Source organism: Macadamia integrifolia, chromosome 7 (assembly GCF_013358625.1).
Source record: "Macadamia integrifolia cultivar HAES 741 chromosome 7, SCU_Mint_v3, whole genome shotgun sequence".
In the NCBI taxonomy this organism is placed as follows: Eukaryota; Viridiplantae; Streptophyta; class Magnoliopsida; order Proteales; family Proteaceae; genus Macadamia; species Macadamia integrifolia.
This window is the reverse complement of record NC_056563.1, coordinates 31,745,492-31,762,764: the sequence shown is the minus strand read 5'-3', so window position 1 is coordinate 31,762,764 and position 17,273 is coordinate 31,745,492. Positions and strand designations below refer to the sequence as shown.

Genomic DNA, 17,273 nt, shown 5'->3' with positions numbered 1-17,273 from the left:
CCAAGCGGGTAGCGAAGTTGGCAAGGGACCTTCGCCCAAGGAAGCGTGTGGTTGAGTTCGACTACTCTTACCTCCTCAGGGCCACTCATATGGAGGTGTTTAGTGCTCTTCACTGCTTTCAATGAAAGTTGAATGATTCTCATTCAACCCCGGTATGACCCTCCATGCGGTTGTGGGGTCAATATGGGCCCGTAGGACTAGTCAGGCCTTCTAGATACCCGTCATTAAAAAAAAAAAAAAAAGAAAAGAAAAGAAAAGAGGAGGATATAAGGGATAAGAGAGATGGTGAGGGGCATTAAGCAAAACTAGGGAAATAAAATAAAGCAACAAAAGTAGTGGGGGGAAGTGGTTTCTCTTCAACCCCAAGACTTCTCAACCAGATGCAAAACCAGAGAATCCAGCGAAAACCTCTTTTGTTTTTGAATGATATAATTAACTTGCTTTGTTCAATCTGAGATATCAGGCATTGATTTGTAGCATCTAGGGCTCTTAGAAGCACTCAACAAAAGATCCAATATTCGGGTTTTGAGCTGATAATCAATGACTAAAACAGGTATAAGCGGTGGTTAAAAAACAAGGTCTGAACCTTGCTATGAAACTCACAGCAGGGGGCTAATATGGATGTAAGGTTATGGGGCTTAAGTAGCCTAGGGCAGGGGTCCTCACAGCCACGATATCAAAGAAAAAGAAGAGAAGGTGAGCAAGATCGATGAGATCTCTCACAGACCAGAAACAAAGATCAGAAGAAGAGGAAGATAAGGCCATCGTACTCGCACACTCACAATCGCGAGATTTCAAATCAACTTTTCATTCTATCCAATTATGTCTATTGCATTGAGTTACAAGCATATTGAAAGAAAATAATAGACTCCTACACATAGAAACTTGGATCCGGTTCTTGGTCTAGGTTCTCAAACTGGTTCGGCCCGGTCCAAGGAAGTGCTCTTGCATTAGAGGTAGCCATTCAACACACACACACACACACACACACACACACACACACAGATCTGGGCTGCAAACTGGTACTGCTGCTGCTTACTTCATATTTGACGTCCTGGCCAACTTAAGTTTGCTATGTGATCTGGACAGTTAGCTGCAATGGCTGCTGCTTACTACGTAACGATTTTCCTTTTTTTTAATGAAATTAGTAAATTAAAGATACCTTTCAGGAACTTCTAAACAAACTAGGGAAAAAATGACATTTAATGGGACTAAAAAATTACAACCACTATTTTGATCAACATTTCCCTACGTTAATTGATGCTTCAAAATAGGAGCTTCACATTGGAGACTCTCATTTGTGGACACTGACGCATAACCAACTCAAACCTCTAGGTGTGTCCATGACCATAGGTCTTCTTTTTAGCCAGCGATCGAGCGAGAGATTCTAGGAGAATACATTCTTTGAAGGTCAGAATTTTATCAAGGAAACCAAAGGTACCCTACTCTGTATGTGGCCCATTACAAACAGCTACAAAGCCAATGGTAACAAAATAAACCACTTTGATTTGATTCTGGAAGCAGTACACCCCTTGAATTCCTTGTGGGACTGTAATAATAAGCCATAATCACAGTTTTGACACAGAAGAGACCAGCCATTTGACTGAGTTTGACCAGAACCAGACTCTTTTCAAGTCATTCGGGATACCTAATATCGGAATCAAACGGTTAAAAAAGAGTAACCATAACAGGCCACATTTTGGCTCAATGCGCACCCTGGTCTTCGCAATATAGCTATCATGATTCCTCTAAACATATACTGTAAGAGCATATAAAAAACTTAAGTGCACATCCAGACAGTATACGAATGGTTCTAAAACTTATTAAATATTTAAATAAAAAAGTACTATATAATGGCCTAGTCCCCAAAATCCTAATTTTTGTCATTCTCTAGGTCTGACACCTCAAGTTTGCCCTAATCCCTGCACGCTTATTCATAAAAAAGGTGTTCTAGATTTAGTTTCCTAAATACATCACTGTAGTATTTTACTCAAGCAGTTTACACCTGTATCATATCTTGTTTGCTGTAGGCCAACTAATACAGGTAAATTCTTAAAAAGCAACGGGTACATATATGTTTCACAACTAAACTGCACATACAGTAAGATAAAGATTTGTATCACTTGAACACTAATAGTCTAATTGATGCGGATCCGGGTTCCCAAAATCAGGGATTGGATCACTTAGGGCCCACCAGAATGACTAAGAAGCTCAATGTAATGGTTGAGGGGTATTTTTGTAATTTCAAAAACAATTTTAAGAGCTTAAAAGAGAGGAAAATAAATAATAGGGTCAAACTGAAATATAAAAGTAGAAGAAGAGGGGTAATGTGTAATTGCTAAAGTGAGGGGGAGGAATAATAGAACACAATTTCAGGACAGGGGCTTTCATGTAATAACAGAGAATAAACTCTTTTAAAACAAAAGAAAAAAAAAACCTGCTTCTTCTTCTTCTTATCATGTGAACCAGAAACCAGTGGAAACTGAAGAATCGTCAGTTCGAGAGAACTTCTTCACCAGGCCTCGGTTTGGCCTGAGATTTCAGGTGAAGCTTCTCAAGAAGAGGCTCTATCGATCCCACAAGATAAGCACTTGGATTTGCAGGTTGGGGGGCTGCGGGAAAGACTAGAAGTAGAACCTGGCGGTAAAACAACGTCAGTCTCAGTTGCAGGTATGATAACAGATGGTAAAGTGACTTTTCGGCAACTGAAATCTGATGATTTGTGTCGCTTGGGGGAGGACTACCTTCGATCAAATCCTTGGCCCAAACAGCTCACACACAAAGGAGCTCGAAGCAGTTGAGTACAGCTGCAACTATCGCCCAGAAACAGAGTATTCTTAGATCAGAAAAGTAACAGTGACTACAATAAAGGATAGAGAGGAGAAGGAGACAAGAGAGGGAGAAGAAGAGAAGTTCAGGGATGGAAAGGGGGAGATGCAAGCTTCACGGCAGCCATGGCATTCATTCCAACTTTCAATTCTTCAAAATAACTTCAAAATCTCAAAACTGAGTTCTTCTCCATTACAGAGCTATTTAAAGAAAAAAATAATGACATAATTTTAGAAGCTGAATAAAAATGGAAACTAAACCTAGATAGCAACTAAAATAAAAATCAAATCTAAATAAAATACTGTTAATCTAATCTCTAACCAATAAAGGAAGTAAATAAAAATCAAGTCAAAAGATAGCACTAATCCCTCGCTGAGCTGCATCAACTCTCCCGGTCTTAAAAGAACTCGACTCCATCGAGTTAGGTCGTGCTCCCAAGATACCCTTGTAAGTTGTTCGCTGATGAGGTGGCATGTATCTCGAAACAGAAGATGAGAACACAACACTTGGAGGAGGGAGAGTAGGCTGACGTGTCACTAGAGCTGGAGTCAGTCGACGACGTGGCATGTCTGATAATGCATGTGGCCTCATTAAGTACATACGACCTCCTTGCTTCACCTTGATGGTGTTCCATGCGCCATCGTAGAGAATGCCTGCATGTCGCTGCCAAGGTCGCCCTAGAAGAATGTCGCAGTGTGCCAATGGGGTGACCAAACAGGTGACATGGTATTGTAGTGGCCCAAACTGTAGATGTACTCGAACAACTGCAATGGCCTCTTCTCGAACTGTGGGTCCAAAACCTCGCACGTGAATCTTCTTGAAAAGCTGCTTCTGTGGAAGGTTGTGTGCTCGAACAAATTCAGCAGATATAAAATTTGCTTCTGCCCCAGTATCAACAATTGCATGAACATCAATAGGGTCGGAGCCGTGCAGGAGAGTACCGTTCTGTCTGAAGAGAGGAGCCTTATCAACTAGTCTATTCGAAAAAGATGAAAGGCTAGCTGAATGAGCTTCTACATCCTCATCTTCACAATCGACAATATCATCGTCCTCGAGGGGATAAGGATATAAATGAGATTCATCTTCACTCTTCTTTGTCGGCTGCTTCTCTGCCACGTTCACAGAACGAGTCCTGTTGGGACACTTGTTGGAATAGTGATCCTTCTCGCCACAACTATGGCATATGATATTCTTCACCCCAACACTATCCTTGTTGAACTCTAACCTTTTCTCTTCAACTCTGCGAGCTTCAGGCTTCTTTTCCTCCATACGTGATGGAGGTCTATAAACTGAAGAAGACTTGAGCATACCCTTCCAATAAATGGACTTCTCTTCAGCTGTCTTGCAATGAGCAGCTGCCACATCAACAGACCTGAAATCAGTGTTAGCCAACTCAAGGCGAATCTCAGTACTTAACCCACTGATATATCGCATCACCCGTTGTTGGTCTGTTTCCTGAAGTCGACACCTTGAAGATAGTTTGGGGAATTCGAGGGTGTATGAATCCACATCATTGTTCCCTTGTTGCAAGTTAAGTAGTTTATGGAACATTATCTTTTCATAATTAAGAGGAACAAATTTTTCAGTCAATATTTGCTTCATGACCTCCCAATTGGTAACGGGTCCAAGTCTTCTGACAAACCTTGCATGTAGTACATCATCCCACCATGAACATGCATACCCAATAAACTTGGTGATGATGAGTTCACACTTCTTCACATCTGAAAGAGACTTATATGCAAAAATTCTCTCCACTTTGGTAAGCCAGTCAAGAAATTCCTCAGGTCTCTTTTCACCACTGAACTTGGGAACCTCAACTTTGATGCCATAATCTCTGTCAGAAAATTGCCGGGTAACATCCTGTGGAACAACTGGATCAAGTTGCTGCCTATGAGGTGTATCTTCGATCTGTAAAGTGTCAAGCTGAGGAGGTAATATAGAGGATCCTTCTTCAGCTCGTTTGTCACAATTCTTCATAAAGGCAGTCATCTCTTCCATAAACTTGTCAAACTTGGCTTCAATCCTCTCAAGCCTAGCATCAGTATTCTGTTGGTTCTTGGCTAACTCGCGATACAATTTGTGCAACTCAGCATTGGTGATGTGACTTGTCATGGTTAGAAAATTGCAAGAAAATTTGCTCTGATACCACTTGATGCGGATCCAGGTTCCCAAAATCAGGGATTGGATCACTTAGGGCCCACCAGAATGACTAAGAAGCTCAATGTAATGGTTGAGGGGTATTTTTGTAATTTCAAAAACAATTTTAAGAGCTTAAAAGAGAGGAAAATAAATAATAGGGTCAAACTGAAATATAAAAGTAGAAGAAGAGGGGTAATGTGTAATTGCTAAAGTGCGGGGGAGGAATAATAGAACACAATTTTAGGACAGGGGCTTTCATGTAATAATAGAGAATAAACTCTTTTAAAACAAAAGAAAAAAAAAACCTGCTTCTTCTTCTTCTTATCATGTGAACCAGAAACCAGTGGAAACTGAAGAATCGTCAGTTCGAGAGAACTTCTTCACCAGGCCTCGGTTTGGCCTGAGATTTCAGGTGAAGCTTCTCAAGAAGAGGCTCTATCGATCCCACAAGATAAGCACTTGGATTTGCAGGCTGGGAGGCTGCGGGAAAGACCAGAAGTAGAACCTGGCGGTAGAACAATGTCGGTCTCAGTTGCAGGTATGAGAACAGATGGTAAAGTGACTTTTCGGCAACTGAAATCTGATGATTTGTGTCGCTTGGGGGAGGACTACCTTCGATCAAATCCTTGGCCCAAACAGCTCACACACAAAGGAGCTCGAAGCAGTTGAGTACAGCTGCAACTATCGCCCAGAAACAGAGTATTCTTAGATCAGAAAAGTAACAGTGACTACAATAAAGGATAGAGAGGAGAAGGAGACGAGAGGGAGAAGAAGAGAAGTTCAGGGATGGAAAGGGGGAGATGCAAGCTTCACGGCAGCCATGGCATTCATTCCAACTTTCAATTCTTCAAAATAACTTCAAAATCTCAAAACTGAGTTCTTCTCCATTACAGGGCTATTTAAAGAAAAAAATAATGACATAATTTTGGAAGCTGAATAAAAATGGAAACTAAACCTAGATAGCAACTAAAATAAAAATCAAATTTAAATAAAAGACTGTTAATCTAATCTCTAACCAATAAAGGAAGTTAATAAAAATCAAGTCAAAAGATAGCACTAATCCCTCGCCGAGCTGCATCACTAATGCTCAACAGTTTCAATTGAATTGCATAAGAAGCAGGCAAACATAACTGAAGTTTTAAAACTAGTCCTACAGATAAACAAAAGATACTAGATTCGATACAACATGGTAAAACTCAAAGAATTTTTCCAATAATAGAATATAACATCAAGAGTCTTGAATATATCATTGTACCTGAAAAAGAATCATCAGAATCACAAGGATAATGCCAATAGCCATTGCGCTGCTATAGTAGAACATTATAGACATGCTAAGATCAGCTGCCAGTGTCATCAGAGCTATGCCCAAGACCAAAAAAATCACACGATCCAACAAAAGTTCTGCGAAAACAAGGAATTTCATGTTATGTATGCCGTTTCCATTAAATAAGGACCATACAGATAAAAAATTAAGAAGCTGATTTTCACAAACACAGACAGACACACTATGTAAATACATTATGGGAAGGGGTTTGCTGCTAGGATGCGTGGCCCAATGGAGCAGGTGCATGGGCATCCAAGGGGAGGGGTGTGGTGGTTATTTCATTGCCCACGTGAGAGGGCGCTGAAGGTCGCAGCCAGGCAGCGTTCTTCTTTCCCATACATTATTTTGTAAGAGAAATCCTCCAAATTGTTTTCAAAGTTTAATGAGTATAGCTGATTTCAGAAACAGACACACTATGTAAACACATCATTTTGTAAAAGAGATCTTCCAAATTGTTTTTAGAGTTCACTGAGTTTGTAATTTTCTCCCAATAAATAATTATATAAGACCATATTTAAAATTCTCATTTCACTAGGGTTTCAATTGCAATATATTGACAGATATCGTCATAATTTGAGGAAGTTCAAGGTCTCAAAATACAATTTAGAAACCTAGGAGACTAATATAAGGGTATGCAGATGTTATTATTAAACCTGTCAAATTAAGGAAAACCTGAACTGAAGGGAGGTCCTACTATTAACGAAAGGATTCCTGTTTAGTCCCATGCCAGAGTCTCCCTTCATGGGGAATAAGCCCGGACATCCAGCCCAGACAGCAGTCATATTAGCGATTTAGCCTCAGAAAGATTTCCCTAGAGGTCAAGACAGGTAATAATAGTACCAAAGGTGGAACAATCAGGCTCCAAAATAAGGTACTTCAATGTTTCTTGTGGGCTTTTATTTTCAGCCATCCTGATGCAGATGCATAACTGAGACGGCTTGATTCAGTCTGGAAACCCAGATCAAGGCTAACCAGGTCCAAACCTGGGTTATGGTCTATTTAGGAATTTTTATTCTCATTTGGGTTATTTTGTAATTTTATATGCTAGTTATCAATCAGCAATGGAGAGTTTCATTGAGTTTTAGAATCCAATTAGGAGTCTTTTTTTTTTTTTTTTCTTTCTTGTGTCTAGATGTATCCATCGAGATTTACAAGATTGAAAGAATAAGATATTTGATTGATCTCCCTCATCCCTAGTTCTTCCATCTCCAGATTAGGTGTAGCATTATCTATCCCCAAAGGTGACCCAGCCTGTGCAATCAGGTTTCAAGACCAGCACGGAATGTGAGAAACAAATCAAAGTTCAGAACTGGTTTCCTTTGTTCAACCAGGACCAGTTTGCAGCAAGTTACCAGTATTTGCTTAATCTTTGGATTGGTCACTGGCTGATCATAAGAGGTTTAGATGTTGATAATCTGTGCCTGAAATCTTTGGTTGAAAGGAGTATATAAAGGGAGTTATCCCACCTGAACTGAAGCTGGTTTCCACCATTACAGTTAGTCGTAAGATTGAAGAAGACTGTCTTCATATTTGCAAGTAAAGCCAGCTTTTGTGTAAATTGCACAAAGTCCCTACTTTCGTTAGTTCCATTCTGTTTTAGACTTTTAGTTTCCATTCAATTAAATTCCAGAATAGTTCCTTTCCCTTAATTTTAATTCATGATTAGTCCTTAATTCTGTAATTTACAGAATTGCCACTAAACCCTTAACTTGAGATATTCATCAAGTTAAGAGTTGCATTCATCCCTATCATTCATATGCTTCAATAGAAAGACAATAAAATCAAAGTAATACAAACAGAAAACATAAATAGGTCCATTGAAAATCACATCATACAAACTTCTAAAAGACAAGAAAGTGTATATAATATACGTGCCAGAGTGAGGATCAAATTTGTGCCATACATGTGTCCACTACCAAAAAAATGTACCAAACATGGGGAGCAGTCCTCCATATTTAATGGGTTAGAAACCACAAAGCATACAAGGATCCCATAGGCTCTTGTCTTGGTCATAGAAACAAACCTTCTTCAACGGAAACCTCAAGCACTTCAAAGGATGGACCAGGCATCCGAATATCTAGAAGATTGTTCATGTAAGGTGACACAGATCGAACCCACAAACCCTTTGTAAGTTTCTCCCACACGCCTTCGGTGCACATGCCTATTCCAAGGGACACATTTCTACAATGAGACAAATAGAATTGATTAAATTCTATGCAACCATGTGTAAAAATTAGCATTATGACAACATCAGCAAGGTTCCAACAGATTCAGATGATTTAGACAAAGTCTATAATAGAGTTCCTATGTAGTTAATTTGGCAAGTTTTAGAGAAAAATGTTTCCAGTATATATGTGCACATAATTAAAGAAATGTATCATGATGTAGTGAAGTAAGAACTATGAGGGGTCAGGGTAAAGAATTCCCAATAACAGTTAGATTACACCAAGGTTTAGCTCTAAGCCTGTATTTCTTTTAGATTACACCAAGGTTTAGCTCTAAGCCTGTATTTCTTTGCACTAATCATGGATGAGTTGACCAGAGACATTCAGGAACATATCCCTCGGTGTATGCTTTTTGCAGGTGGCATTGTTTTGGTGGATGAAACAAATGCTAGGATAAATTCAAAGTTAAATTTATGGAGATCAACCTTGGAATCAAAAGGTCTTTAGATAAATAGAACAAAAATAGATTACATGGTGTGTAACTTTAGTAACAATAGGACAGAGTGAGGTGGTGAAAATTGTTAACAGGGAGTTATCTTAAAGTGATAACTTTAGATACCTAGGTTCACTCGTGAATAAAGGAGAAATAGATGATGATATTGTACAAAGAATTGACGGCTTGACACATAAGGACGGAAATAAGAAAGAACATTACAATTATACCCCTATCAAACTGACATGACTTGACAACCAGAATCCATTGACATGATTTCCAGTTTAACGCTTTTTCTTCTTTCAATAAATCCTCTTACATGAATAAACTGAGGGTCCGTTTGATAACGTTTCAAGAAACGCGTTTCTGCCGTTTCTGTTTCCAGAAACAGCAAAAACGGAGTAAAAAGCGTTTGATAAAACTGTTTCATTTCACTTATTTTCAGAAATAGAAATAGAAATTTTTACTTACTTATGGTTCAAGAAAAGACCCAGGTGAACTTGTTTCGCCGTTTCTGGAAACGACTTGTGGCCATTCTTTCACTGGTTACTTTCGACTTCTAAAAACATGACTTATCAAACACCTTCAATTCCGTTTCTGTTTCTAGAAACGGAAATTTATGTTTTTGCCGTTTCTTGAAACAGAAACGACAGAAACGTTATCAAACGGGCCCTGAGTGTTACTGTTTCAAAGATCTGTCCATTCTTTCAGTAGGATATATAGCAACATAGCATAAACTGCTTACCACAACATTATCTCAATCCCTATTCCTTGTACTATACTCAGTTTTACCCCCAGCAAATCCATCATTTATGTCATAGAAAATAAGTCAAGAATTTGAATACAGGACAAAACATAAGACGGAATATTTCCTTTCTTTCTTTTCTGCGACCCTATAGGCTGCAAAATATCTTGAAGCACTTGGGTTGTGTTTAAAATAGCTTAGTTTAACATATAAGCAGTTATTCAGTGAAGGCACAAACTTGCTCAATGAGTACTTGTTTCAACTCATCATCTGGCTTCTGCTTGAAGGTAAGGGCGTGCATGTTGGGCGCAACAAGCATTCAGATGTTCTCATAAAAGTGACAGCTCCTTGTGACAATAATGTACTGTCCAGCATACTTTGTACAACCATGTTTCCCGTCTATCTACTGGCCCTGTTGTTAGCAAAAGGATTTAGTACGTCATTAACCTTGTACTTGTCCAACTTAGGCTTTGGCTGACAGCAAAAGGAAGAAGCAACTTCCTTAATGGCCACTTTTTGAAATTTTAACCTCACCAAAAGGGCTCTGCAACTGGTAAATAGCCAAACGTCCAAAAACACTCAAATTTCTGCTACTGGAAATCAATATGCAATAAGCAACTCAAATAAGCAATAAAAAACCCTATCAAGTCTACTGGTACCATCCTACCATTTGAAAAACGTATAGCCCTATATAAATGCTGCATTTACACTTGTATTGGTAATTAATTGTATTATCAACACAACCACCACTACCACCCCCCCCCCCCTCCAAAAAAAGACAGAAAAGGCTTTCCATATGGTGCAATGAAGCCCCTTATCAAGGACACAATTGACAGGCCTACAGCTTATCAGGAGAACTAGATCATTTAGAGGTCACCGAAACAGCTTGGTTCTTCGGAAACATGACTTCTTAGCACATTTATTGGCCGGTTGGAAAGAGTTTTTGTACATCAGGTTGCCCGGCATCAGTAAGTGAGCATTCTGGAGGGTTGGTTTCTTGTATTTATTAGGAGATGTGAACAGTTTGGTGTCGTATGCGTAATTGCATGCTGCTATTTATGGTTTCTTCAATTTTGAAGATTGATAAGATCTATTCATTGCCTATTTCCTAAATGTAAACATGTATGCCTTTGAATGATAACACAGCATCTTCAATCAGAGGTGAATACATTAAGATCCTGGATGCTGCAATCCACTATACATCACAGTCCTGAAGCATGCAGTAATCATGCAACAAAAGTTTGGACTCACCTATGGAAACAAACCTCGATATTTGGTAGACGACCTCTTGAATCTGCCCGTGCATCTTTCACCACAGCTTTTACTGAATGAGCATACTTACTAAGATCTTGAAGCCTTGATAGGCCATATATGTGAACCCTTTGGCAAAACATTACTTCCCCAGGTATAGAACCGGGTGAGTTTTCCACAGGCAACCCAGAAGATAGTTGCAATGTAATAGGCTGAGCAACAACTGCAAACCATAAACATAGAATCCATGAATATTCTCCACATGCCTACCATATATATATATATATATATATATATGCAAATGATGAAATGAATATCATAAATCAAATAGGATCCATAATCAAATGTTTATTTACAGTTTGTTATGTGACATTTTCCATTGGCCATGTAGTTGTTCTCCTAGATTTGCTTCCTTGTTGACTTATATCTTTCTAAGGTTTTCATGATGAAATTTGATGCCACATGCATATTGATGTTAATTTTTGTGCTCACATATGTGACTGTCTGACTGACGTAGAGCTAAATCCAGAATAAGTAACAGAACTTAACTCACAGCATGATCTTTTAAAACTCACAACAGTGACTTATGTACCAATTTTCAGCAACAGGCAAAACAAAAGATCACATAAACAGTAGGTGTACAATAGGGTGTCTAACTCTTTAAACCCTTAAACAAGGTCTGTCTAAGAATACTCTGGATTGCTTCCTAACTTCAGAGGTCTTCGATCTACTATGATGCAGGTTGTTACAAAACAAAGAAATAGATGGAAGAAGCAAAAGGGATAGGGAAGGGAGGGTGTAGACACTCAATTTTTGCACACACACCCCCCGGCACACACGTGCGTGGAGCAATGATGATTTTTAGGATGTGGACGAGATCTACACTCTCTCGTAAGAGGATTCGGTACCTATGGAAATGACCCGTAACTCTACCACAAAGCCAGACCACATACAATCTGGCCAAACCATACCCAAACCCGTGGTATCCAGCATTGGCATGTCAAATATAGACAGATCAATTCAAGTAGTGTCCGATGGTGTGAGAATGGCACGCGAATAGTTGCCGAATTCCATATGATACTTCTTAACTGCCCAGCATTCAACCACATACATCATATCTGGCCCAACGATTGTCTTATAGAACTTTACTTAAAACTTTAAAGGGATACATCGGTCACAAAACACCCCAGACGCACCTCTCCACTTGCCCATCTCACTTTACTCCTTTATATCACCTTTTTATGTATGATTGACCCTAGGTACTTAAAATGACCACTTTGCGGACCTCTCTCCCCTCATCTTCACCATTACATTATACATCATAGTGTGACTAAAGTTATACATCATATATTCTGTCTTTGTTCTACTTAGTTTAAAACATCTTGATTCCAAGGTTGACCTCCATAGCTCTAGCTTAGTGTTAATCCCAACTTTTGTCTCATCCCCCAAAACAGTAGTATCAACAAAGAGCATACACCATGGAACCTCATCCTGAATGTTCCTGGTTAAATCATCCATCATAAGAGCAAACAAATAAGGGCATATAACAAATCCTTGATGTAGTCCAATTGTAACTGGAAAATCACAACTTTGACCATCCACGGTTCTCACGCTAGCCATCGCATCATCATACATATATTTAATAATATATACATATTTACGCAATACCCTTCTTTTCTCTAGTATATGCTAGATTAGCTTTTTATAAATTTTGTCATCGGCTTATCTAGGTCAATAAAGACCATATGGAGATCCTTCTTGTAGGCTCTAAATCTTTTCATGAGCCTCTTGAGTAAGTAAATAACTTTTGGTATGGATCAACTTGGCATAGATCAAATTGGTTCACCAAAATAGTACTTCCACTTCTCAAGAGAGCTTCAATGACCTTCTCCCACAATTTCATAGTATGACTCATTAGTTTTATGAATCTATAATTATTGCATCTCTAGATACCACCTTTATTTTTGTAGATCGAACTACGATGCTTATCCTCCAATCATTTAGCATTTTCCTTGTATGCAAAATCTTGTTAAAGAGGTTGGTTAACCAATATAGCCTAGATTGTTCTAAGTTCTTGCACACCTTTATTGGGACCTCATCCGAGTTTGGTATCTTGTCTATTTTCATCTTTCTCAAGACTTCTTAAATTCAGCCACTCAAACCTTCACGTTATATATAGAGGTCTTCATATTTCTTCGCCCTTGCTATCCCCACAATCCTTTTAACTTCGTTTCTGGCAATAATATACCTATTTTTATCTTCTACCTCTTTAGTCCTTTGCCATATCTTAAAACTAGCTTACTTATTCTTAGCGTCCATCTAGACCTAAAAATCCCACCACCAAGTCTCCCTAAGACTGTGTTTGGTAGCCAAGAGAAGAAAACAAAAATGAATCTAGAAAAGAGAAGAAAAGAATAAAAAAGAAATGAAATGGTAAGAAAAAAAAAAAGTACGTACATTTGGCTACCATTAGAAGAAAAGAAAAGAAATTTTTTTGTAGTTAAGCCACTTTATTTATTTATTTATTTGTTTTGGCTTCTATTCTTTAGCCTCCGACTCGTTTAGGCGTTAAGGTTGTTCCATTGTGACCAAGTGGCCACAGGTTCGGGTGGGGGGGTGTGTGGGAGAAGTATGTGCTTGAACGAGTAGAAGATGAAGGGTGAAGGTGAGATTTGTATAACTATCCAAGGTCCTTAGACCTTACCAGTAGGACAACTGCCACCTTCAGCATATTTGTATGAAGAGGGTGGCAGCTTGAACTTTCATCATTGCACTAATTGGAAAACATGGCAGTACCCCCCCCCCAGAACCTAGTGAGCTTCAACATATGGTCAGAATGGTTAATGATGATTTAGGCAATGAAGAAAATCAGCCATGAGCCATTCTTGGTAAGTGATAATTGTAGATGAAGCAGTAAAATCAATTAAACAAGAAGCATCACTGTGCAAGCCTGTAAATCTATACAATACTTGAAAGCTAGTCTTGGTCCTAAGTCCTAACATTGTTCAACTTTTTAAGAACAACGTTGAATAGTTTTATAGGCTTTGGGAAAATTCCATTCTCTAGAAAGACTCCACTCTCGAAAACTCCAATTCTTCAACTTTCTTAGAAGACTCCACATTATAAAAGAGCACACTCATTCCCTAGAAGGCCCTAATGGACAACCCATACAGCTAGTTTACTCAAACCCATACCCGGTGTTGTAAAAAACACAATTCCAACAAACATGATATATTTCTTTAGTGCATTGCTAGTTGCACTAATGGACAACCAATCAGCTAGTTGCAATATACTTGCTGGGAAGCTAGCGCCCTTCACCCTGCCCCTTCTGTATGATGCTGCATCCTATACCCATTGGTGCCGTCCGGCGGTGTGCCTATCCATCTCGCTTTGTTATTCAAGGTCTATTCTAGAAATTTCACACCAAGCACAACATAAATGAAATTTTCAATTCAAATCATGAAACGAGAAAAAAGGGAGAAATCTCAAAAACACAGTTCTCAAACTCCTAATAGAAAGTTGTAAATACTTCGCAGATATAGCTGAGAGCCCAACAGAACAAGATACCGTTTCTTTAATAACAACAAAAACAGAGAGCGACTTACATATGGAGAGTTCATCGACAGCAGAAAAGACGAAAGAGCACGAACTCAAAACTAAGGAGAAGAAAAGCCAGTGAAAAGATGTACAGAGACATAGTGGAACCCTGTCTGCTGTTTTCATTCTTTCGCCGCTTCCGTCCACGCTGCCCCTCGGTTTAATACTTTGGTTTGGTTTGGACAGGAGGCTCTCGCTACTGGGACGGACAAATGTACTGAAGGGTCTGGATGTTGGAATAGGAACCATGAAAATATAGGAAGGGAAAGTCGTGAGTCGTGAGTCGTGAGTCGTGACTCGTGAGAATCGGGGAGGTGGGGCGTTGTGAATATAAAATTGACATCGCTTTTCCATTAAAATTACCAAATTGCAACCAATTACAAAATGGAACGAGAGCATAGGCTACTTCCAATGGTTTTATTATTGTTATCCAAGTTATCCAAATTCTTAACGCCCAATTAAGGCTGAATCCTGATCGAGAGCTTTGGCCTTTTCAAGAATGGCGAACTCGTAATAATTGAGAAATTATTGGCATTTACAATTCAAATTCAGCGATGGCAAAAATATGAAACCATTTCGTTTTGGAGAGTAATCTGACTTACTCAGAAACTTCGCCAAGAAAGGTGAAGGAAAAGGGAAAGATCACAGAGAATCCGCGAATGAGGTGATCCTTCTTGCTCGGCAAGAAATCGTAAATCATCCCTCTCTTTTAGCCATAAATTGTAATCCCCATTTACAGTTGTCTGTCTAAGGAAAGCAAACAATGGAGGAGAAAAAGAAGCTCCCATCCTTTCCGTCGAACTATGTCACCCTCCAGCAACTCCAAGAACGGAGGCTCAAAGAACAAGAGCAGAGGCAGAAAGAGAAGGACGAAGAAGAAGAACGGCGAAGAAAGCTTCTTGAAGAGCAGAGACTGAAAGAAGAGCAAGAAATAGATAGACAAAAAGAGGATGAGAAGAGAAAACTTTACGAAACTCAAAAGCTCAAACGATCGAAGCCAAAAACTCCGGTCGGTCGAATCGGCGGAACCCCCAAAATTTCTCGGAGAGAAAACGCCGGATAGGAAAAGAGATCGGTTCTGAGATGCAGAAAGAAGGAGGTGTTGTTGCCACCGGCATCGCAACGGACGGGGGGATTTCTGATGAGGGACAGACACCGGAAGAGTCAAAGCGGAAGAAATGGGGTAGGAGGAAATCGAGCAACAAGAAAACAATGTCACGGAAGACGGAATCGGAATCCGACGCTGGAGTCCTGAACCAGTCACAGGCGGAAAATGGGCATGAAGGGAATCAAATTCCAATAGAGCCGAATGAGGAGAATAAGAGGGTGAGGAAGAACAAGAAGAAAATGGAGACCAAGATGAAGGAAGAGGAAGCTTCAACTACAGTAGTGGAAAAGGAGCCCGAGAACGGCCTCGTAGAGAGAAACACAGTTGATTCCGATAAAAATCCCGTGAGGGTGGGGAGGTTCCGCGGCCGAACCCGGCAGGGGAGCAAAGGCATCGGCGATGAGAAGGCGGCTAGGGCTTCGAGAGTGAAGAAGGACCCGGCGAATGTAACCGTAACGGTGGTGGAGATTGCGCAGGAACTTGGGGATCTTGCTGTAGCTGATAATCATGAACAAAAGGAGGAGGAGAATCATGGAGGATCGCTGAGGTTAAGAGCGGGGAGTGGGAGTCATTATGGAGGTTCCAAGTTTAGAAGGGGCCGGTTGCTTGTCGATGAAAGAAAGAGCAAAGACGTTGGTCTAATGTGGGTAAAGAAGGGAGAGATCTCCGATGGCAATGGTATTCTCATTCAAGAAGCTAAAGCCAAAGCCAATCGTGGTTCGCGAATTCACGCCCGACGGCCTGCTTCCTCTCAGGCGTTCCGCCTTCCACGTTCCCCTTGAGATGATTTAGCCTGACCCTGTGAGAAAGAGGGGATAGGCAAATGCCGATTTGATCCATGTTCCATCCATGGCATTTGGCATTTGAACTGGTTGGTCGTCGTCTTCTTCGTCATGATAAGGAAAGAATGAAGGAGGATGGGGAGGAGGAGCAGAAGAAGAAAGTTTCTAAATCTGTTGGGTAGGGTAGGGTAGGGTAGCCAACCTCAGGTCCTCCGCTCGATTTCACAGGCTTTTTTGTTCGGCTCGATTTGGTGGTAATGCATTATGTGTTTGCTTTTCTTCTGTTTTTACCAATGGTGGAGGAGTTCACTGGGTCTGGTGTTCTGTGTTGTGTGGAAGACATGTCTTTTTAAGTCCTCCATGGTTTTTTTCCTTCTTTCTCGTAGCCAATTGGTGTTACAAAATAGATGACTAAATCTTTCTTGTGGCGGGTTCGAGTGGGCGAATATTTTGTGGATAGATAAATCTGAAGAATTCAGAAGTTTTCCTTGTGGGAAAGCAAATAAATACTTGAAAATTCTAAACTACTCAGATATCTATCTATCTCGTAATATTCATCCTATTCAAGAAATGGATTTCTTATCCAACATCTCATTCATTTAGAGACTGACATTAGGAATTTATATAACCAAGGTGGCAGCAAAACATACCAAATATACAGTATTACTAACATTTAGACTATCTAGTACCCATTGTTTATTATTTAAATTGTCTAAATTAGGTTGGATGAACACAACAACCCAACAATATAGTAGGTACAAGTGCAATATTGTTTCTAGAACACTCGAACATACAGGAATTACGGGTAAGTCACGAAGGCTAGAATTTCCCTAACAATTT

At 39.7% G+C, this 17,273-nt stretch overlaps 2 protein-coding genes across 2 annotated transcripts; one reads left to right on the top strand and one right to left on the bottom strand.

Annotated features, from left to right (window-relative positions):
• Positions 1-5,240: 5,240 nt before the first annotated feature.
• LOC122084553 lies at positions 5,241-14,942 on the bottom strand. The gene is made up of 5 exons (XM_042652869.1): positions 14,552-14,942; positions 10,947-11,169; positions 8,316-8,473; positions 6,224-6,369; positions 5,241-5,649 (listed from the first exon to the last, which is right to left on the bottom strand). Exons 1-5 carry the CDS (start codon positions 14,940-14,942, stop codon positions 5,587-5,589), a joined length of 981 nt encoding a protein of 326 aa, XP_042508803.1. The 3' UTR covers positions 5,241-5,586.
• Positions 14,943-15,306: 364 nt separating this feature from the next.
• Positions 15,307-15,606, top strand: LOC122084914 (protein MNN4-like). The gene has a single exon (XM_042653335.1). The coding sequence runs from the start codon at positions 15,307-15,309 to the stop codon at positions 15,604-15,606; it is 300 nt and encodes a 99-aa protein (XP_042509269.1).
• The last annotated feature ends 1,667 nt before the right edge of the window (positions 15,607-17,273 follow it).